Source organism: Callorhinus ursinus, unplaced genomic scaffold (assembly GCF_003265705.2).
Source record: "Callorhinus ursinus isolate GAN/ISIS: 27379988/994484 unplaced genomic scaffold, GSC_fseal_2.0 scaffold11, whole genome shotgun sequence".
In the NCBI taxonomy this organism is placed as follows: Eukaryota; Metazoa; Chordata; class Mammalia; order Carnivora; family Otariidae; genus Callorhinus; species Callorhinus ursinus.
This window is the reverse complement of record NW_027397073.1, coordinates 52,258,813-52,283,723: the sequence shown is the minus strand read 5'-3', so window position 1 is coordinate 52,283,723 and position 24,911 is coordinate 52,258,813. Positions and strand designations below refer to the sequence as shown.

At 34.5% G+C, this 24,911-nt stretch overlaps 1 protein-coding gene across 5 annotated transcripts in view; it reads right to left on the bottom strand.

Annotated features, from left to right (window-relative positions):
- Window positions 1–24,911, bottom strand: part of SMCHD1 (structural maintenance of chromosomes flexible hinge domain containing 1) — a 139,473-nt gene that overhangs the window by 44,466 nt on the left and 70,096 nt on the right. For all 5 annotated transcript variants that reach the window (XM_025886893.2, XM_073898459.1, XM_025886895.2 and 2 more), the window contains exons 26-34: window positions 21,061–21,209; window positions 19,877–19,965; window positions 18,975–19,093; window positions 15,978–16,145; window positions 12,688–12,813; window positions 10,642–10,721; window positions 10,264–10,421; window positions 8,813–8,928; window positions 7,648–7,712 (exon numbers count right to left, since the gene is read on the bottom strand). In XM_025886893.2, the coding sequence (XP_025742678.1) occupies window positions 7,648–7,712; window positions 8,813–8,928; window positions 10,264–10,421; window positions 10,642–10,721; window positions 12,688–12,813; window positions 15,978–16,145; window positions 18,975–19,093; window positions 19,877–19,965; window positions 21,061–21,209 (1,070 nt within the window). The remainder of the gene's footprint in view (window positions 1–7,647; window positions 7,713–8,812; window positions 8,929–10,263; window positions 10,422–10,641; window positions 10,722–12,687; window positions 12,814–15,977; window positions 16,146–18,974; window positions 19,094–19,876; window positions 19,966–21,060; window positions 21,210–24,911) is intronic.

The window sequence follows — 24,911 nt, the reverse complement described above, 5'->3', positions numbered from 1 at the left end:
AAGGCCACTATATGCAGCCATCAAAAAGAATGAAATCTTGCCATCTGCAACAACGTGGATGGAACTGGAGGGTATTATGCTGAGCAAAATAAGTCAATCAGAGAAAGACATGTATCATATGACCTCACTGACATGAGGAATTCTTAATATCAGGAAACAAACAGGGTTGCTGGAGTGGTGGGGGGTGGGAGGGATGGTGGGCCTGGGTGATAGACATTGGGGAGGGTATGTGCTATGGTGAGCGCTGTGAAGTGTGCAAGACTGTTGAATTACAGATCTGTACCTCTGAAGCAAATAATACATATGTTAAAAAAAAAAAAAGATGATAGCAGGAGGGAAGAATGAAGGGGGGGGAAGTGGAGGGGGAGACGAACCATGAGAAACTATGGACTCTGAAAAATGAACTGGGGGTTCCAGAGGGGAGCAGGGTGGGGGGATGGGTTAGCCTGGTGATGGGTATTAAAGAGGGCACGTTCTGCATGGAGCACTGGGTGTTATATGCAAACAATGAATCATGGAACACTACATCAAAAACTAATGATGTAATGTATGGTGATTAACATAATAAAAAAAGAAAAAGAAAAAAAAGCCACTATAATGCCATCTGTAAATGATCACTTAAAATATAAATATACAAAAGTAATGAAAAAAAGGTAACTTATACAGGGGCGCCTGGGTGGCTCAGTCAGTTAAGCATCTGCCTTCAGCTCAGGTCACGATCCCGGGGTCCTGGGATCAAGCCCTGCATCAGGCTCCCTGCTGGGCCGGGAGCCTGCTTCTCCCTCTCCCTCTCCCTCTGCCCCCCACCTACACTTGTGATCTCGCTCTCTGTGTCAAATAAATAAATAAATAAAATCTAAAAAAAAAAAAAAAAAGATACTTATACAAATACTAACTCTCATGATCCCTAAGGTGGCTTCTGCATGTCACTCATACAGAAAGTTGGTATACTGTTATCAAAGTAGATTTCCAAGCAAAAAGCATTACCAGAGAAAAAGGTGAATACTTCATAATGATAGCCAATTCAATTTGTCAGAAAAATATAATTTAAGTCTTATGTAAATAAAATATAGCCTTAAAGTAACACTAACATAACTAAGAGGAAAATAAACAAATCCACACCAAATATGGGAGATTTACTACACGCTTTAAAAAAAAATAGAGAAAAATATATTTAAAATATATAGAAAAAAATTTAAATATAGAAAAATGAAACAATTATCAAATTTTGAATTAATGAACACTGTACTTTACATGCAGTTTATATAATTTTCAAGTATACATAAAATATTTATAAAAATTGACCATATGCACATACTGTTTTCCACAAAGGGAAAAACAATTATCCATTAGTTTCAAGGGAATGAAATTATACAAGGCAGGCTCTCTGACCACAGCGTAATTAATCTAGGAATCAGTAAGAGAAAGAGAATAAGAAAATCCCACAATTAGAAATTAAACAATATACTTCTAAAAAATAGCCATAGGTAGAAGATAAAATTACAATGGAAATTATAAAATACTCTGATCCAAATAATAATGAAAATACAATGAAAAATACTTGGGAAATTTAAAGCTCAACATACATATATATGTATACACAAACATATGCATTTATGTATGTATGTATATGTTTATATACACATATAGTATACACAGGCTGAAAATAGATGTATTAAGCAACAATCTCAAGAAGTTTTAAAAAGACAGAAGTTGGTTCTTTGAAAAGACCTACAAAGTTTAAATCTCCTGGTAAGATTAATCAAGTAACAAAAAGTACAAATAGGGTGCCTGGGTGGCTCAGTCCGTTAAGTGACTGCCTTCGGCTCAAGTCATGAACCTGGAGTCCCAGGATTGAGTCCCACATCAGGCTCCCCACTCAGCAGGGAGTCTGCTTCTCCCTCTGACCCTCCCCCCTCCCGTGCTCTCTCTCTCTCTCTCAAATAAATAAATCTTAAAAAAAGTACAAATAATGTTAACAATGAGAGATCACTCTAGATTCTACAAAATAAATTGTGAACAACTTTTAAAATTTAGGTAAGACTGACAAATTGAAAATTTTAAGTTACTAAAACTGACCAAAGATGACACAGGAAATACAAATACTCATATAACTATTGAATTTGAAGGAACTGAATCAGTAAGTACAACCTTCCTCCCCTAAACACCAGGCACAGATGGCTTCACTGATGAAATCCATCAAACATTTAAGGAAGAAATTATCACAAACTCTCACACAAAAACCAGAAAATAAACCAAGACTTCGGGACCACTTCTCCTAGTTATTGTAGTAAGGAATATATGACTTGATACCAAACCTAAAAAGAATATATAAGAAAGTGCAGGCAACCTTGACCCATTAATGTAGATGGAAAAATTCCAAACAATTAGCAAAACCAATCCACCAATACATAAAATAGGTTATGCATCATGATAAAACTGGGTTTACTCCAGTAATGCAAGACTGACTGAACATCCAGAAAATTAATGTTCTGTAGAACTCAGCACATTAAAATAGGAAAAAATATCACATATTACCTCAATGATGATTAAATCTACTGTCAATTCATAACAAATAGAAATTCTCTTACAAGTAACAGTCTGATAAAGGTACCTACCAATGAAATTAGGGATTGGGAATGAAATTAGGATCATCACTCTCATCATGTCTATTTAACATTTTACTGTAAGTCCAAGCCAATGTAGTATGGCAAGAAAGAGAAAATGTACAATGACTAGAAAGTAATCAACCTATCATTATTCACAGACATGAATGTGATATATTTGAAATCCCAAAGAATCTATAAATAAAATTGGAAATTAAGGAGGTTAGGAGAGATGCTGGCTACGTACGATGTTAATATACACAAATCAATTAGATTTCTGTAACCAACGACAAATGTAAAATAAAAAACTTTAAAGGATGTTGTTTACAACAGCATCCAAAATATTATCTAGGCATTATGCTAAGTGAAATAAGTGAGACAAATACAAAAATACTCTATTTCACTTATGTGTAGAATCTAAAAAACTCAAATTCACAGATACAAAGAAAAGAGTGATCCTTGCCAGAGGTAGGGACTGGGAGATGGACAAGGTGGGGAAAATGAAGAAAGAAAGTCAAGAGATACAAAGTTTCAGTTAAAAGACAAATCCTGGGGAAGTAATGTGCAGCATGGTGACTATAGTTAATAATACTGTAGTGTTTATTTGAAAGTTACTAAGAGAGTAAATCTTAAAAGTTTCCACTACAAGAAAAAAAAAATGTAGCTATGTAGGGTGATGGATGGTAACCAAACTACTACAAAAGGAAGCAGGTAATGATTGGGAGGGACACAAGGTGGGGCTTCCCCTTACTGGCAATATTTTATTTTTTGACTTCCATAATGGTTGCACAGAAATTCACTGTGGAAGAAGTCACAAAACTGCATTATCTTTTTAACTTTATGAATTTTCTGTTTTTAAAAGGTTAAAAAATTGAGATTATACGCAGAACACCAAACACAGTGACTGACACACATTAGGAACGCAAATATTTTCATGCATTCAAATATATCCAACGTATGGAAATGTATTTTATTATATTACATGTATAACTGACAGTGTACATGATTTTTAAAAATCTTTCCTTCTGACTTACCATTTTTAAAATTTTATTTTTTTAATTGAAATACAGTTGACATACAATATTATATTCATTTCAGGGGTACAACATAGTAACTCAACATTCATATACATTAGGAAGTAACCACCGCCACAATAAATCTTGCTACTTTGTCACCATAAAAAGTTGTTACATAGTAACTATATGCCCTAAAGTGTAGATTGTATCTTCATGTTTTATTTATAACTTCAAGTTTGCACCTTTTAATCCCCTTCCCTTATTTTGCCCATCCCCCTACACAGCTTTTTTTAAATTTTATTTATTTATTGAGAGGGAGAGAGGGAGAGAGAAAGAGCAAGTGGGTGGAGGGGAATAAGGTGAGGGACATGGGAGAGAGAATTTCAAGCAGACTCCCCATTGAGCATGAAGCTGGATGTAGGGCTCAGTATCACAACCCTGAGAACATGACCTGAGCCGAAATCAAAACCAACTGAGCCACCCAGGCACCCTAACATTTCTTTTTATTGAGATGAAATTCACATAAAATAAAATTAACCATTTTAAGTGTCTAATTCATTGGCATTTGGTAAATTCACATGGTGTGCAACTGCTTTTTTATAGTTTTAAAATGTGTGCCTATTTTTAAAAGATTTCCTGTTCCTTCTGATACCCTGGAATGCTAAAGTAAGATTCCATTAAAACAAATATTTGAAATACAATAGCACAATTATCATACATTTTAATAGATTTATACACTAAAAGATAATTTAATAGACTGAAAAGAAGGCAGTATATGCTTTCTTGGATGTCTAAATCAGTCCCATGCAATAACATGAGTATACCTTAAAGACCTAAGGTAATGTTATCATAGCGTAAAATAAGGACAGTGATGGTATATTTTGTTACTTGTCTGTCATAACATAATAAAACTCAGTATTTAGAAACACATAGCTATCTGACATTGCCTTAACAAAAAGTGCACACTGAATTTTTTTTTTTTTAATGAAAAGAGCATCTGTTAATGAAAGATTAAAGAGGTTTTAAAAAACTAGTCCTTTGGTACAGTTATTCTGAATATATTAATATAACAATATTATATTAATATAATCATGTTGACCCTACTGAGGATGACTAAAGAATTTTAAAAAGAGATCTTTGAAAGGATTTTGGGAAGACCAGGGGGCAGGACGCACCAGGTATCTGTCTCCCTGTATGGATAATAACTGAACTGGCAGAATCTGTCTGATGTAATTATTCTGGAACTCTGAAAGTTACTAAAAACTTGGATAGTAAGTTGCACTTAATTCTGATCAATTTCAGCGCTTAGCACAGTAGTAGCTACTCATTCCCCACCTCCCAGACACATGGCAGGCAGATGTACGTCCCTGGAGCAGTGTTTACTATAGGAACCAGGTGGAGGGTGAGGGACCCTCCAAATACTGGGGATCCAAGCTCTGATTGCTGCTTCTGTCACAGAGGAGCAAACACAAAATGCAAATAGCCATTGTTCCTGCACCAGTCCCCACTGTTGCAAGCCCCTCATCCTCCAGCTGAAGTAACTGGGGACTAATAGGGCCAGCATTCTTTCCTTCCCCTCTTCCTTTCTAGAAACCAGACTTTAGGGGTGCCTGGGTGGCTCAGTCCATTAAGCGTCTGCCTTCGGCTCAGGTCATGATCCCGGAGTCCTGGGATCAAGCCCCGCATCGGGCTCCCTGCTTGGCAGGAAGCCTGCTTCTCCCTTTCCCACTCCCCTCTGCTTGTGCTCCCTCTCTTGCTGTTGTCTCTGTCAAATAAATAAATAAAATCTTAAAAAAAACCCCAAAACCCAGACATTAAAGGACATTACTAAACAACCACATACAAAGGGAAAACTAGAGGGCGCCTGGGTGGCTCAGTTGGTTAAGCGACTGCCTTCGGCTCAGGTCATGATCCTGGAGTCCCGGGATCGAGTCCCGCATCGGGCTCCCTGCTCAGCGGGGAGTCTGCTTCTCCCTCTGACCCTCTTCCCTCTCGTGCTCTCTCTCATTCTCTCTCTCAAATAAATAAATGAAATCTTTGAGAAAAAAAAAAAAACTAGAAAGTGACCACGCATGCCTAGAGAAAGGGTCAGAAAAGACATGAGAAGACCTTAAGTTTACACCTAAGGCTGATCCATGACAAACAGCCTATAACAAAAAAAAAAATAAATAAAATTAAATCTAGCAAACCCTGGGTAAGGCAGAGAATCTGAATTCCAGAGCTACAACATTATTAGATTCCAATGTCTAGTTTTTAACAAAAAAACCACAAGACAAACAGGAAGCATTGGCCATTCAAAGTAAAAAAAAATAAGTCAACCAAAATTGTTCTTGAAAAACACCTGATGGCAAATATACTAGAAAGGACTTAAGAAAACACCTGTCTTAGGGGTGCCTGGATGGCTCAGTGGGTTAAGCTTCTGACTCTTGATTTCAGCTCAGGTCATGATCTCAGTGTTTTGAGCGTGGAGCCTGCTTAAGATTCTCTCTCTCCCTCTCCTTCTGCTCCTAACCCTCAACTCAAGCACTCTCTCTCTCTCTCAAAACAGTAACAAAACAACAATAAATACCTATCTTAAAGATGCTCAAGAACTGAGGGAAGATGTGGAGAAAATAAAAGTGACGTAGAGAAAAAATGGAAATATCAATAAAGAAACAGAAAACCTAAAAAGAAACCAAAAACAAATTTTGGAGCTGAAAAATACAATAATTTAAGTGAAAATTTCAGTACCAGTATTCAAAGGCAGATTTGAGCAGGAAGAAGAAAGAATTAGTGAACTTGAAGAAAATGGATATTATACTCTGAGGAACAGAAAGGAAAAAGGACTGAATAAAAGTCAACAGAACCTCAGGGACCTTTGGGACACTAGCAAGTGTCCCCTCTCACCAGGGGAGGAGAGTATATTTGAAGAATGACTGAAAATTTCCCAAGTTTCATGAAAGACATGACTATAAATATTGAAGATGCTCAACGGATTCCAAGTAAAATAAATTCAAAGACACACACACCATCACATTATTATCAAACTTTCAAAAGCCAAAGACAAAGAGAGATTATGGAGAGCATTGAGAGAGAAGTTAATCATGACAAACAAGGGGTTCTCCGGAAGCTGATCAGATTTCTCGTCAGAAAGTCTGGAGACCAGAAGGCAATGGACCATGTAGTCAAAATGCTTTAAAAATATATATATATACCCTCAGCCAAGAATCCTATAGCCAGCAAAACTGTCCTTCAAAAGTGAGAGGGAAACTAAGACATTCTCAGAAAAACAAAAGCTAAGGGAACTCATTACCACTAGATCTGGCCTGTAAGAAATGTTCAAGGAAAATACTACAAAATAAAATGAAATAACAGACAATAACCTGAAACCACATGGAGAAACAAAGATCTCAATAAAGGTTAATACACAGGCGATCATAAATGCTAGTATTATTGTAACAATGTTTATAACTGCACTTTTTGTTTTCTACAGGATTTAAGAGACTAATACATTTGAAGAAACAAAACTTAGTCTAAAAGTTAAAAGGATATTTCTCATTTAAAAATAAATGAAAGAAAAATTGGACATAGTTTATTCAAAGCCAATTTTCATATTTCAAAGTAGAGGTCGAGAATGCAGAAGCAACAATTCAAGTGAATTCAAATCAAAGTAACATAGTTAAAAACCATAAAAAAACTAGTTCAATCTGTTTTACTTCATAACATTTAAATTTTGAAGTACAGAAATCTCCTATATAATAACATAATTATAAAGTGCTCTGACAACATAATGTAATTATTTTCAGATGGCTTTCCTAGTTTTGAAAGCTAATATAACTATCACAACAGTCTTTCCCCAAACCATTTTATAAAGCTTACAAATAAAATACACATTTTCTCAAAATACTTCCTAAGAAAAATTAAGAGATACGAATATTTTTTCAGTCATAAATTACTTTCCCCAAGTTGAGGAGACAAACACCATCAAGGCTGAAATCACTTTGTAACAAATTATGCATAAAAATATCAAATAATTTGGGAAATACCTGAAGTAGAAGCAGCCATCTTCCTTGTCATTATCTTTTATTTTATTACAACTAAATGTTTCTGCCTAGAAAGGGAAGTAGGGGAGAAGGTGGGGAGGGAGAAATCACATTTAACATAGTATATTCAGGATAAAACCTTATATTACCTTCACCAAATGCAAATACAGATCACATCTGGATTTACAAATACATACACATACAGTTATATGTCTATACCTTTACAATACATTTTAAGATTCGATAGTGTGATTAGTCATAAAGACATACCATTATTAAAGGGCACACAATAGATCTCAATGGTGGTGACATAGTTTTAAGGTAATAGCAGCCTGATGAGACAGTATAAATTTAGGAAGCTAGTTTCCTAAACACGTAATTAAAATGAATCATAAATCCTGAAAGGCACTGTTAAATTAAGACACTCTGATATGTTTTAGTTTCCAATTTGAGATTTATTTTAGATCTACACTGTCCAGCATGGTAGTGAATAGCTCCATGTGGCTACTGGGCACTTGAAATATATCTGGTTAAAAAGAGATGTGGTACAAGCATAAAATACACAGGAAATTTCAAAGAATTGGTAACATAAAATCTCAAAAATGAGATTTTACTTTCTTTTATGTGTTTATTTAATTTTAAATACTGAATACATGCTGAAATGGTAATTTGATGTTAAGTTAAAACTACATTAATTTTACTTTTTACATTTTTACTGTAGCTACTAGAAAAATATAAATGTCATGTGTGACTTGTATTATATTTCTATTGGACTGTGCTGCTTTAGACCCTCAAAATGTTCTCACCACTCTACACTCACTTCTCTATCCTGTAAGTATATCAATCATATCTCTTTACTATCTCATTTTCTATATTACCTCTTAGTGGTATTCTACGGCTTTTTGCCCTGTGCCACTGTCCTTTAGATGATTTTAAAGTGTAAAATATCTTAAAAGTTTAAGAAATACCACAATATCGGCTACTCTTTTTCAAAGGCATCAACACTTAATTTTGAGATATATTCTATTTTTAAAATCTCAAGTGATGAAGTGGGCTACTGTCTAGTTCTCCAGCATATACACAGTGCATTTTTACATTAAGTTACATTTAATTTTAAGTTAAATGTAAGAGCTACTTTTAAACTTCTACAATGCTTTCCAGAACTCACATTTGCTGGTGGTCGGTTCCCACTGTTAGACAGCTGCCACATTTTCATGGAAATACGTGCTGGATTAATATTTTTAATGATACTGTCATCTTCAGAAATAACAGTAATCATAAAATCTGTCATGGTGAATAATAAAAAATTATTTTCTGGTTTACTTAATAGATTTGGTTAAATAATTCTAGGTCTTAAAATGTACATCTTGTTTAAATATTAATGAGATTCTGAAGAAAACAAAACCATTCGGTAATCAGCATTCCCCAATAATCTGTCTATAAAAATGTACTAATCATGACAGACAACTCTCTTTAGTGCTAAATCTCCTCCACAAATCTAACACATACATCTTTGCTATTATTAGTCCCTTGTCTTATTTTCACAGTCTGCAATGCTATAAGTTCTACTAGGCAAGACCAAAAGGTTAGACTGTGGATACTCAGCAACCCAGAGTTAAGGCAACTGGTCATAAATCCTTATGCTTTATGTATTCCGAGAATACAGTATTTATTTTCTCTTATGATTTTCAATAGCATACAATAGCTAAATTATTATTATATATAGTATTTCCCTTATGTTTATCATTCATTTGGCATCCATATGATGGATATAATTTTTTAATCACAGGAAATAGGTCTTATCTCCCAAAACAGATTTAAAGTTATGAGTATAAAGGCTATGTATATATGTAACTTATTAAAAATGATTTTCTAATCTAAATTTTTTGGTCTGCTTGTTTCTAGTATATGTGCTGCCGAAGCGAGCACTTGGTCTGCTTGTTTCTATTGCTTATAACTACATATCGGAATGCATCCATTTAGGAAAACAGAGGTCTTCAAGAAAATTACCTGTAATAAATACCATTTCCTACTGATTTGGCACCTGCCGCGTTCCACTGAAATTATTTGCTTACTTAAGTGTCTCCTGCATTAGACAGAACTCACTGGAAATTGTCATATACATTATTGGAACGAAGAGCCCAATATAGTGCCTGGACATAGCAGGTATTTAGGAAACTTTTTTTGTTCTGAAATATCTTTAATCATAAATTCTGATCTGATGTACTTTCATCCCAATTAAGTTTAAACAATCCTGGTTCTATTTGTTTGAAGATGACATTACAACCTATTTAGTAGAGCCCATATAGTTCTTGCCATTTAGCAGTTCATGTTTCTTTTGCAGAACTTCACAATCCAGTGAATGAACAATCACAAACTCAATCACAACAGGCTCTCAGTTTATGAAGAAACTTTCAGTTCATTCTTGACCATTAAGGGAATGTAGGGACAGAGACGAAAGAAGACAAAGCTAAGCCAAATGTACTTTCCTTGCCATTTAAAAGACTACTGCAGGTTTGGTTTTTTATCATGCTAAACATCTAGGATAAATAATTTACTCCATTAATGAAAAAAGAAAATTATCATTACAAATTTATTTGAAATTTGTGACTTACTCACCAGTGAAAATACCCCCTGCTAAAAAGGAAGCATCTTTGTCATATTTAACATTGAGACGAATTGGTTTTTCAGGGTCTGGGAGAATCATTAACTTAATTATAGGTCCTTCTATGATATTCTTGTTATAGATGGCTCTAACCTGCATCATATGTTCTCCTCTAACAAGGGGGGAAAAAAGAGACAAAGGGTTCAAATTACATTGTTATAACTTAAAAATTCTCAGTTTATACAAAGCTTAGCTCATTTAAAAAACCTCTCTACTGTTTAGTTATACCTTCTAACACTAAATAGAAGGCTAAATATTACTCTTAACTTCAGCAAGGAATAAGAAAAATCAATCTCTATAATACTAATAACTATCAAATTTTTGGTTCTTACCTAGGGGCATAAACACTGAACACTCCCAAATTAGCCCTGCCCCTTTCATCTGTTTTATGCTGTTGGTTTGAAGGAGTGAGCTAAAAACAAAACAAAAGAGTTAATTAGAAAATACTAGAGATCAAATTCTTTTCCTCTATTACAATGTTCTTTTCTTCCATTAGTATTTTAAAAATATTTGCACACACTTCCAAAATCTTTAATTTCCTAACCTGAACTAGTAGAAATAATGTGATATGTAATTACATAACCCAAAGGACAATCATCACTCATCTTCATCAATTAAACTATAATTTACTGTATTTCAGTTATTAAGTTGCAGAATTCAATATTCACTGTTTCAATAACACTGATATTTCAAGTGAAGTTTGGTTATACAAACACTGAAGGTATATTCTAAAACTGGGGATTGTGGGGAATGGCACAGGTGAAATAAACATAAATATACATTTAAGTCAAGGCATCGTAATACCACGTCCATTATTATTTCATCTTTCTCTTTAAGTTTACTCAGATGTGCTCCTTATATCTCTGTTGCAGTATGACCCTCTTAGAGATAACTAAGCTCACTTTCAAATGACTAAGAATCAGTGGTACTAACCATTGGTTAGAAGAATCTCTCAGCCTTCTACAAATGCTTCTCTAGAAACTAGAATATTATTATTTGTGGTAGAAAATAATCAGTTTAATTCTTCTAGAAGCAAACAATAAGAACAAAAGTGAATTTGTAAACTGTTGTAGCAGAGTATCAGACTCTTTCCTAAGCCCTAATTCCCATTTCTGCTTAATAGAGCCTAAAAATTAGGTAATTACAGTACTTGCAAACAAAGCAATAGTTAGGCAAAAATGAGGAGTAATCAAAATGACAGAATAAATTCCTGTATTTGTACCTGTCCCATTTACCCTCTGATCCACTGTCTCTCAACCCAACTTTTTCAAAGTATTTCTTCCATCTGGGTCATAAATTCTTGTTACTAAGCCAGAGAAGCAAGGCTTCTATTTCAGGTTGTATAGCAAGCAATATCATAGTCTTTTTTTTAATAGGCTTTAAGACCTTTGACCCTGATTACTTTACTATGAAAACAAGACCATGTGGATCACAAGCCATTCTTGGCACTTTAATCTCCCATATGACATTTAAGATCAACTTGTCAGGTCCTGGAAATCCCTGTTAGAATTCTTACTGAACTAACAGATTAATTTTAAGAGAACTGTGTATTTACATAATATCAACTATTTTCATCCACTAAAATTATAAAATGTTTGCAGAGAGATATTTAAGCCTAGCTGAATATAACCCTAGGAATTCTGTGTTACCTGTGAACAACCTGACTGGGACAAATTAATTTCCTTCAACAGGAGGAACTGTGTCAAAATACAACTTTGCAGTGGGCAGCTTCCCCCATTTCCCCTCACAGGAAGGTCCTCCAACTCTGTACAAGGCACCCAAAGTCCCCACTAGAACCTGAACAGCTGGCTATCCCAGTGCTGCTGTAAACAGGTAGTACCTAATCTTGAACTTCTTGGTATCAAGCACTGTTTGCCCCCAAATGTGATAAGGCCATATTCATGCTTTCCCCATACCCTAGAATACAACTCAGTATAAGTCTAGTGGCTATGCCCAGGCCCTGTTAGCTCTCCATAAGGTATGTAGAGGACAGGTACTCACAGGACTCTTTTTGATTACCCTTAGCTTGTAAGTTTCCCAAATAATACCTGTTCCTTAACCCATACTGTAGGTCATTATATTTGCCTTTACTCACCTTCTCGGTGTTATCTATTCATCCTAATCTGAAATCCAAATATTATTAGTATTGTATAATAACCATTCAATCATAATTGTAGATTGTTGACCCTGTTACACTGCTTGCAATGTACAAACTTTACTTCCTCAAAATAATTATGAAAAATCTTTGATTTAAACTAAGCAATAATAAAGGTTACATAAGACTATATTTTTAAAAATATGACTTCTAACATTACCACGACAATGAAACTCAAAATTTTAAGTAGATGAAAATTATGTAAAGGATATTTAAAACTTACCTTTAAATTGTTAGCTTTCATGAGACTTATCTTAACCTGTGATACAGGTGCTGGATTATCCCACTGATCACAAAGTTGAACAATGAGAGGATTCTGTAGTTCTCTTCCATTAATCACTGGAATGGACTAAAATAGATAAAAATATTTTAAGAAGCACTAAAACAAACATGCCTAACAATGTAATTACTACTTGTATATTTACTAAATGATTACTTATCTCTGGTTCTAGTAAAAAATGGTTTTAAGATTTATTTATTAGAGCGAGTGAGAGAGAGCACAAGCAGGGGGAGTGGCAGGCAGAGGGAGAAGCAGGCTCCCCGCTGAGCAGGGAGTCCAATGTGGGACTCGATCCCAGGACCCTGGGATCATGACCTGAGACGAAGGCAGACGCTTAACCGCCTGAGCCACCCAGGCATCCCAAAAATGGCTTCTTTCATCAATTAAAATAAACTTTTGAAAGTCAATTATATTGTTACAAGTGATCTTCTTATAGAAATTATTAACAATATAATAAAGGGGGGAAAAACATTTGACATTACTAGCTTCTAACACATTCCTAAAAGTTATATATCAGAATGACTTCGATGGAAGTAAAAGCTTATCTGAGGTTCTCAGATGTAGTATTGGCTGTTTATAGTTTAGCTCCTCTGTGAATTGTCAGCACTCTGCCACTCTCCATGAAGCAGTAATGCACAGCTTTCTAGTGCTTCTTAAACTGGACTAGTCGCAGACAATCTACACTGTCTAGTTGGTTTAAAACACCTCTTGCTTTTTCCCTCCTTTATGTAAGGCTTGTGTGATTCTGGGAATTTGCCTGTTGACCTATTAATACTGAACATAACAAAGGAAACACATTGTCTAGCAAGAAACCTGATAAAGTTCCAATCTGTCAGATTTTAAAAGTTAAAAAAAAAAGAAAAGAAGATGGGAGAGAATGGACGAGCAATAAAGTAAAGCTGATTTATCATCTCTCTCCTATCAATAATGTTCCCTCTGCTTCCTCCAACCCTCACTTTACTGGAGGTAGCTGGTTATCAACAATAATGTTAAGAGGTTGCTAAGAGTGGGGAAAAAAATTAATAATGTGTTTCAGATAGGACTTAATTTTTTTAAAAAGATATCCTTGAGACTAGTTTGGTTAAAATGCTTGGCCATCACAAAGTTTACAGGGCTACAGTTGCCTATATCGCATCTGCCAAAGTTTATTAAAAGCCTAAATCTAAAAACTCGATGGCCGTTTCCAAATGCAAACTTTACTGTTTGTACTTTTGTTTACTGCACTGCACTTTATTTTTAATCACATTGTCTACCCATCAAAAAGTAACTACTTTTAAAGAATATTCTTTAATAAATAACCTGTAGCCCAAGCTCTTATAAGATAATCTGGGAAAAAGTGGAAAGAGTATCCAAAATCAAATGTTTATAAATACAAATCTGCCCTCCGCCAGGGCATTACATTAGTACTTGCATGTAATTTAATGTTTCAGGATTTCAGTTTCTTCATTTATAAAATAAGAATGATAATAATACACCATGTTAAGATTAAATGAAAATAAATGTGTATGTTAATGTAACATTTACATATTTTTTTCTATTTATCAGTTAGGTGTTAAATCAGTTCCCCTTTTCCACTTCAGATCCTGTTAGGGGGAAGGTCGGTCAAGAATTAATTAAGAGGGGCACCTGGGTGGCTCAGTCATTAAGTGTCTGCCTTCGGCTCAGGTCATGATCCCAGGGCCCTGGGATCGAGCCCCGCATGAGGCTCCCTGCTCAGCAGGAAGCCTGCTTCTCCCTCCCCCACTCCCCCTGCTTGTGTTCCTTCTCTCGCTGTGTCTTTCTCTGTCAGATAAATAAAATCTTTAAAAAAAAATTAATTAGGAAATTTTAGGAATATTAGATATTCAATTATTACTTTTACAGGCTTATCTACATATAATGATATCTCTAACAATGAGAAATCAGTTTGTTTTAACAACTTCTGGATTTCTATGGTATCTACAAATTAATCTTCTAAGAAATTTGAGTTAAGCTATCATTATTTTTTACATTCCCCAACACAAAGTCATATTAAAAGATGAACATGCCAACATTTTTTCCACCTCAAAAGTAAACAATTATTTCATAACATAATAAACCAACAAATCCTTTACTGACATCACCGGGCACAAAGAATATATTAACTTATGTAGTATAAATGCTCCCAGATAAAAATAAATGCACTGGCTTTTTGGTAAAATTTCTCAGTCAAGACAGTATTACAGAAAAAATTTTTTAAAGCTCACTGTCATCACTTGTTTATCTTATTTTAAACTCACAAATCAAAAAGGGCAATTTCAAACTAAGGCACAGGTAACATAAACTTCTCTTAGAGGTTCTGCTCCTTTAACATTATAATTTCATCCATTACCATGGTGATATAAGCTCATTCTCCTTTAGAAAATAATGTAAGCTATCATATCAAGAGGTAAAGCTCCATTAGACCAAAACTGAATACCAAAATCTAAACGTTTTAAAATCAGAATTCTAAACATTTAGTAAAAACTCAACATACTTAACAGACATTTGCAAAATCAGTATTTAAGATTTAACTACCTGCATAGGTATATATGCATATAATTACTTGATATCTAATATGCTTTTTCAAACTCCAGAGAAAACATTTAAGACAGTAAGACAGAACAATGAAACAAAATTGGGAAAAAACAGTAACCGTTGAAACCTGGGGTTCATTATGCTATTTTCACTTTTACACAAGTTTGAAAATTTCTATAATAAATTTTTTAAAATTGTTTAAAAGATTTTATTTGAAAGAAAGAGAAAGAGCGCATAAGCAGGAGGAGTGGCTGAGGGAGAGGGAGAAGCAGGCTCCCCACTGAGCAGGGAGCCAGACATGGGGCTTGATCCCAGGACCCTGGGATCATGATCTGAGCTGAAGGCAGACGCTTGACGGACTGAGCCACCCAGGTGCCCCTGTAATAAAACTTTTAAGGTGTCAATCATTCCAGTAAAATTAACATACAGTGTTGTATTAATTTCAGGTATACAACATAGTGATTCAACAGTTCTGTACATTACATAGTGCTCATCGTGATGTAATTACACTATTTTTTAACAAATGAGGACACAAGTAATGAATTAATGAATTATTAAGAATATTACGTTGTCCTTTTATTACTATTGCTATTTGTTATTACTTCAACAATAAAACATATCTTTTCTGATCCACCGATAATCTCAAAGTAATAAGACATATGATAGTAAATTCTTTCAAACAAAGCATAGTTACTTACCTCCTTTAATTCTGGCCAGTCTATAAGAAGAAGTTTTGCTGGTGGTCCAGAAATTAGCTGCACTCGAATAAAGTCAGAAAATTCACGCCAAGTAAAACAAAGATCCTTATTTCCAGGAGGGCCTGGAATAAACTTGATGCCTTTTACACTTATACTTTGTGTATTTTCCTAGTGAAGAAAAGTACATCAAGAAAAAATAGGATATTATGCTTAATTTTCAAAAAGAAAAAAAAATGTCATTTACCCATGTGCATATAGATATGTTTCTGCATAGAACAATGACAAATAACTTGCACACAAACTAATACTGGTACACTATGAAATTCATTTCCTTTAGAAGAGAAACAATTTCTTTTTTGCGAGGGAGAGCTCTAAAAGGTTCTGCCTATGTCCTTTTACCTTATTTTTTCCTAATTTCCCTCTTATTTACATGGTCTCCTTTTTATTACCTAAACAGCAAAGCAAGTGCTTGCCCTATACCCTTTGCACTTGTTCTTTCCTGATGTTTGCAAAATTCTTTACCAATCTACATGGCCTTTCTCTAGGTCTCTCATATAGGATACCATGATCAAAGGGGTCTTCTCTGACCACCCTATATAATGGCACTGTTGCCATTACCCATTTTTTTCCTTATCACTCATTTCTTACCACTTTTCCCATTATAAGGTGATCTCCAAGAAGGTACAGGCTTTGTTACTGCTCAATCTCTGGTTCACATCTTATTAATGGGAATCTAGCCTGTAATTTCCACAATGTGATCTAATGACAAAAACTAATTCCATACTGGCAGAAGCACTTATACCATTCACATTTTAACAATAACCCTTAACAATTTTGTCATCTTAAATTTCTGAGTACAAATCGATTCCATCAGATTTTAAAAATCAGAGTTAAAATTTCATGCTTTACATTCTCTAACGACTGTTTGCAGAATATTTTCTGTACAAAGACATTGCAAAAATAATTTAAAATTAATTTCTACCCAAACCCCAATGAGCAAAGAATTTTTCAATTTTGGGAAAACAAATATTCATTGGTAAAACATACTGAAAACTGAAAATATGTAAAATCTAACCTAGAATTCCACATTTATTAGTGAAACACCAATAGCCCTTTTGAAGACACGATTTCTTCTTTAAGTCATCTTGGAAGTTATCTCAGTTTTACTTCCAATCTTGAAAATGAAATTTGTATATGCATTTACAAATTGTAGATGAGTCCAAACAGAATCAAATATAAAATTCTGAAAGGCACTCTCTAAGGTCTAATGCTGAAATTATCAAAAGAATGTACTTCAGAATAGCAGTACATTTATGTAAATGCAGAAATAATTTGAAGAGATGACATATTAAAACTACTTTTTATCCCCCCCCCCCACCAAACCACTATTTTTTAAAAAATAGTTTTAAAATAGAAGGCTCCATTTTCTTTCTGTAGAGACTGGGGAAAGTGTTTGAAAGTGAGTCAAGATAGCATACATCTCTTGTAAAATGACAATAGGAAGAAAGTAAGTCACCTTGGCTGAAGAATGAGCTATGGGAGGAGAAAGGTGTGAGATTATGCTTCAGTAAAATACTTTAGGATATTTTAGGCCATACTGAGGAAATGGAAGTCTAAATTTATAGTATAAAATGCTGATAGATCTGATAGGTGGCATTAAATGAGAATGGAAAATTGACAATGTATTTGGTCAGGTGAAACAGAGCAAAAAAAATATGATGAGAGTGGCTTGCCTGAGAATGACAGAAAAGGACGTGGGGTCGGGAATTGACTATGTACAACTCTTCCAAGGAGATATACTACAGAAAGAAGAGAAATAGAGCAATAGATGGACGGTGAATTAGGGCCAAAGGACACTCTGGTTGGTATGGGAGGGGGAAGTGGTAATTTGTTTTTTAAGATGAAAGATATGACAGCATGTTAACATGCTGATAGGAACCTAACGGGGAAAACTGAAACTGTAGGAAGGCAGGTTACAATTTAGGAGAAATTATTGAATGAGTATGGGTGTCTATGCATAAAGCAGAGATTGTTCATGCATAACAGCAGAAACATGGTTATCTTCTGATTTCGGATATACATAGGGTGAAAATAAATAATGGAAGAATCTGAAAGTCAAACACTAAACGTTATCTCTGTAAAGTAAACAAAACATCATGAAAAGTTATTTAGCACTCCTAAGATATACTGAGTTGTGTTGAACATATTAGTGAGAATAGAAACTATAGTAAGGAAGGGCAACAAAGAGTCTATTCTTGTGATTACTTTGTCAAGTTAAAAACTATAATGGAGGCTCTAAAGGTAATAAGAGTTTTAAAAAAGCATTAAGTGCTCTAAATGGATTCAACTTTACTTGGCCTTAGAATTCCTCCTCTTTCATCTACTCTGGCCTGGAAGGTTCCTTGAAGGTCAAACGTTCAGTCCAAACTGAAATCAGTCCAAACTGATTTTGAAGTTATGTCAGCCTAGGCAAAGACAGTGAAAATTTCCCCAAAATTTGTCTTTGATCTCTCCAAGCAGAATACATCATGTTTGCTTGCTTCTTTTAAACTGAAATAATTCCACTGCGGTTATTTTTCAAGATAATCTCAATTAACTGCACAGCTGCAAACCTGCCCAATTAGTTTTTTTCCCTAGCATCCTATTTAATGCAGGATGTAAGCACCACAAAATTTTACTAATTATGAAAAACTACTTCTATATACATATTAAAATATTTATGGATAAAATGATGTAATGTATGGAATTTGCTTCAAAATGATATGGTAAAGGTGAAAGTGACGATTATTGAGGCTGAGTGATGGGAACATGGCAATTATTTATGCTATTCTATTTTTTGTGCATGTTCAAAGTTTGTCATTACAAAACCTTTATAATGCCTTTTATGATTTTGCATTGTAAACACAAAAATCAAACTTTTAGTTATTTTTGTTTTTCCCAAATTTTGTTAATTGTAAAACAATGGTGTAAGCCAACTGCTATGAAAAGAAGCCATACCTGAAAGGTAGTTTTCAAATGAGAGCTATCAAGTCCAATCCCAGCAATTCCCAAGGCAGATAAAGAACTTGGTGAAAATGCCTGAATCTGATTTCCATACTGATCTGTAACTATTACAACTATATAAAAAAGGACAGCTTAAAATTAAACTGTTATCTTTTAATAAAAGATATAAACATCTATAAATACATTTATACACTTAAAATTATGCTTAGAAAACCACTAACTTTGTTCTCTTATGTATTATTTTGTAAAAAGTAATCCATACTTGCTTCTTTTATAATCAGCACCAAAAAAAAAATCAATAATCTACTTAAGTACATCTATATATTTATATTTAACATGATGTTGATGTTAATCAGATTTTCTACCATCAAAATTTGAAGAAAATAATTTAGTATTATGTAATAGTCTAGATATAAGAAAAATAATCCATTGATACATTTACTTTACTCTTAATATTAACTATTATTACTTCTAACAGAAGCCAGTATTTTCCCATGAAACTATTTTTGCCAAACTGATTTTTTTTTTTTTTTTTAAGATTTTATTTATTTGACAGAGAGAGTGAGAGAGCACAAGCCGGGGGAACAGCAGAAGGAGAGGGAGAAGCAGGCTCCCCGCCAAGCAGGGAGCCTAATGTGGGGCTCAATCCCAGGACCCTGAGATCATGACCTGAACTGAAGGCAGACGCTTAACCATCTGAGCCACCCAGGCGCCCGTCAAACTGATTTTTAAAGTTATGTCAGCCTAGGCAGAAAATATAGCCATCTTTCCAACAGTGGTTTTTAAAACAATAAATGTATATAAAACCAAAGCTTCCTTTCAGATCACATATGCCAAAACACAAATGTAAGCACATGTTATAGAAGTATTTTAAAGAAAAAACAGACCATACTAACCTATTTCTCCTTGGAGCTCTTGGCCCATCTGTACTGTTTTTCCTCCTTTTAACTCACATTTTAGATGTTTAGGTTCATCAGGAAGTGGTCTGAAATGAGTTAACAAGTTAAAAGGCTCTAGTTATACCACTGATTGTAGAGAAAAATATGCTAAAGAGTAACATATATATATATAACACTCATTTTCTAAAACTTAAATACAATACTCCTCCAAATACCTTAATTCATAGAACATCACACTATTAACCCAAATGGAAACCAAGAAAGACAGCTTGCAAAGAAGTGTTATATCATAGCATCTATGCTAGATTAAAGGGAATTAGGACAAGAGAACTGAGAAAGAAAAGGCGGGTAAGAATAACTCATCATCAAGAGATCTGGCTGTGGGTGGAGAGTAGTATATCTAAAAATTTTATCTCAGGGGCGCCCAGATGGCTCAGCTGGTTGAGCGACAAACTCCTGACTTCGGCGAGGGTCATGATCTCGGGATTGTGAGGTCAAACCCCACATTGGGCTCTGCGCTGGGTGTGCAGCCTGCTTGGGATTCTCTCTCTCCCTCTCTCTCTGCCCCTCCCCCTGACTTGCGTGCATGCTCTCTCTCTCAAAAAAAAAAAATTATCTCAAATATGGAGCCTGGAAATACTATAAAAATGGATGGAAGAATTCAAGTGAATGAAGTTACTGGGACAGGTGAGCAAGGAACTGACAGGCCAGGATGAAAGATTTTTATATATATATATATATTCATATAAGTCTTTCCCTTTTCTTTCAGTAATACATGTTAGGTCTGTTTGGATGCAGGTGTAAAAATCATCACTAGGCAATGAAAGAATTATTCCCTATAAACACATTGACTGATCACACTCTATCTTTTATGTTTTTCATGTCTGTCATTTTACAAGCGTTTTCACTGCTGCCTGCACTAGGAGGGCTTTCCTTTAATGACAGTTCTAGTTCTCACAGATACCAGAGAGCCAATTAAGCACAAGATATATAAAAGAATAAAATACTTAGGAATGCACTTAACCAAAGAGGTGAAAGACCGATGAACCTACCATATTTCATAGAAATTGCAATTATTTTCTACATTAAAAACAACTTTCACTAGTGTGCCTTGGAGAAAAGCCTTTTTGTTATCATATGCCGAATTCTGAAATACCTCAAAATATAATATGCTCACAAACCTTACTGTAAATGCACTTTCCAAAGACACATGATCATCTTGGAATGAAACCTGGCAATAACGCATATCTTTCACAGACGTTGGTACTTGTACATCAGGAAGCAGACCCTGTAGCAAGTGTTCTTTGTTAATCTCAGGAGTCCAATTAACCTAAAAGAAAAATTATATTATCTAAGAAAAATATAAAGCTTAGTCTAATGTCCTCCTACTGCCACTTATCTTACTGAAGAATCAAAGTTATAAACTCATCTTCCCCACCTCCAAGGAAAAAGTCCCTTTATGAACACAAATGGTGGTGGTTTATATATAAGTAAGATTAAGAAGTTTCTTCCTTTCTAAAGATGTCACTGAAAAACCAGAATAAACAAATTCAGTGAAGTGGCAGGATATACCCAGAAATTGGTAGTTAATAACAAAGTATAAAAGAGAAATTTAAAAAGCACCATTTACAACTGCACCAAAAAGATTAAAACACAAATAAACTTAATGAAAGAGATGAAAGACCTAAACTCCAGAAACCATAAAACACTAATGAAAGAAATTAAAGATGACACAAACGGAAAGGTATTTCATGCCCATGAAGTGGAAGAATTCATATCGTTAAAATGTCAATAATACCCAAAGAAATTTACAGATTCAATGCATTCCCTACTAAAATACCAACAGCATTTTCCACAAAACTACAACAAATAACACTAAAATTTGTAATGGTACCACAGAAGACCTGGAGTAGCCAAAGCAACCCTGGGAAGGAACAATAAGGCTGGAGGTATCACAATACCAGATTTTAAGACATACTACAAAGCTGAAGTAATCAAAACAGTATGGTACTGGCACAAAAATAAACACATAGATCAATGGAACAGAATAAAGATCCCAGGAATAAACGCAATCTATGACAAAGGAGGTAAGAATATACAATGGGAAAAGATAATCTTTTCAATAAATGGTGCTGGGAAAACTGGACAGCTACATGTAAAAGAATGAACCTGGATTTTTTTTTTTTTTTTGAAACTGGACCATTCTCTAACATCATACACAAAAATAAACTCAAATTGGATTAAAGACCTACATGTGAGACCTGAAACAATAAAAATCCTAGAAGAGAACACAGGCAGTAATTTCTCTGAAATTGGCCAATGCAACATATTTCTAGATTTGTCTTCTAAGACCTGGGAAACAAAAGCAAAAATAAACATTGGGACTACATCAAAATAAAAAGATATTGCACAGCAAAGGAAACCATCAACAAAGCAAAAAGACAACCTGAGTAAGAAAAGATATTTGCAAATGACATATCCGATAAAGGGTTGGCATCCAGAATACATAAAGAATGCATAAAAACACCAAAAAAAACCCCAGTCTGATTAAAAAATGGGCACAAGACCTGAATATATATCTCTCCAAAGACACAGATGGCCAAGAGACACATGAAAAGATGTTCAACATCATTCATCAAGGAAATGCAAATCAAAACCACAATGAGGTATCACTCTACACTTGTCAGAATGACTAAAATAAAAAACACAAGTTATAACAAGTGTTGCCAAGCATGTGGAGAAAAAGGAATCCTTGTGCAGTTGGTGGGAATGTACACTGGTGCAGCCACTGCAAAAAATGGTATGACGGTTCCTCAAAAGATTAAACACAGAACTACCATATGATCCCATAATTCCATTGAGTTATTTACAGAAAGAAAATGAAACACTAATTTGAAAAAACATACACACCCTAGGTTTACCGCAACATTATTTACTATAGCCAGGATATGGAAGCAACCTAAGTGTCCGTCAACAGACAAATGACAAGGAAAATGTGGTGTATATATATAATAGAATATTACACAGCTATACAAAAGGATGAGATTGTGCCATCTGAGACATGGATGGACCTGGAGAGTATTATACTAAGTGAAATAAGTCAGACTGAGAAAGAAATATACCGTATGATTCCACTCATAAGTAGAATCCAAAAAAAACAAAACAAAAAAATCATCCAACCAAACGAATAAACAAAAAGCAGAATCAGGGGTGCCTGGGTGGCTTAGTCGGTTAAGCGTCCAACTCTTGATTTCAGCTCAGGTTGTGATCTCAGGGTCATGAGACTGAGCCTCACATCCCACTGCATGAGCATGGAACCTGCTTAAGATTCTCTCTATATATATACCTCCCACCCCACTGCTCATGTGTGCACTCTAAAAAAATTTAAAAAATAAAATACCATACAGATAAAATCATATGATCAATTCTGGGAGGTGACATTCAAATTGCTTGCTAAAAGAAATTTATTAATATGGGCTTTGAATAAGATGTAGGTTAATGCCTATTCAGCAAGATGAGAAAACAAGTTATATTTACTTAACTACCATTCTGGCCACCTTTTGGTCTTAATTCATTCTTGGATGCTTTTAGCTCTATTTTTTCATCTCCTGCATTCCATATATTGTTACTTTGAGCTGAGTATCGTACTCTATCCTACTTTTAAATTTCCAACCCTTTCTATGTAAGAATTTTTAGTAACTTTTTTAGCCTTCCATAGTTGTGATTCTTAAATCATTGATATTCTAATATGTGACCCTAGTTTATGCTGTTCTAATCTTAGTTACCTTTTTATCTTTTAAACCATGTTTTATTCTTTACATATATATATGTGTGTATATACTTTTTTTTTTAATAATGGAAGCAGAATTTACACTTTTCAAAAAGGCTTTTCTTCCCTCACTTTAGCTGTGTTATCCCTTCAATGGATTCCCAGCTCCATTAGGGTTCACTTTCTTCCATATTGGAGAATTCTCTGAAGACCACAAAAATCACATTAATGATTATACATTTAAAAAAAGAGTAGTCTTTAATATTTTATGCCAATAAAGAGGTGCATGTTTAAAAATCTTTGTAACCCAACAAATATATAACTACTAAATTTGAGGCAAAATATGTCAAATGCTGGTCACATGCTTAGAGAATGGCAAAAAGAAGTTATATACAGGTGGAGGCTCTCCACTCAAGTTTCTTCTTAACCTTGATAAGAAGCTAGAATGTGGGAACCTAACTATGAGAAAGCAAGGAACCAGTTCAGAAGCCGGGTTCCTAGTACCACTTTTAAACCACTCAACTTCACATCTGCTGATATAGATAAAAATGGCTTGCCTCCCCTTCTAAGAAGGATCAGGGTTAGGTCTCTATCAATCTTCCAGTCCCTCATTAGAGAGGGAAAAACTAAACAGGCTGGGGCAAGGAATATTTCAAGTAAGAGTTAAAAATAAGATCAGCTAAACCCTGTTGAACAAAATTCTTTTAAAGTATCAGATCCTATATCTGGAAACTCCAGATGGCTATAGCATAAAATAGTACAAAGAAATAATTTCTACCTCCTGTCCCACATAGCAACTCTACAAATTTAGTTAATTGGGACCCCCTTATATAAGGGTCTGCAAATGTTGGCTTTCCAAAAAAGGGGGGGAAGTTTTATCTCTGACTTAAAGAACAGTGAATTTTTTAAACATTATTTTCTCACATAAAAGATTTGAGTTTTTTCTCTATGGGCGTCAAGGAAAAAAGTACAGTTAGTTCTGCTATACTGCTTGGTTTGAAAATGCAAATTTGTTCCAGTGCTATTAAAATATTGGGGAACAGTTTGAGTATGAAGAAATTTTACATTTGCTAATGCACAATATCATCTCTGAAAACAGTATGTGAACATGGAAAACTGTACCCAGCTAAACCAATCCATGGCAATACACAAACAACACAACTCAAACCTACCAGCCACCTGGGATGATTATGTATATTGAGCCATACATGGCCATACATTTAGTGGAGTTTCCACAACTTCACAGTAACTCACAAGCTGCAA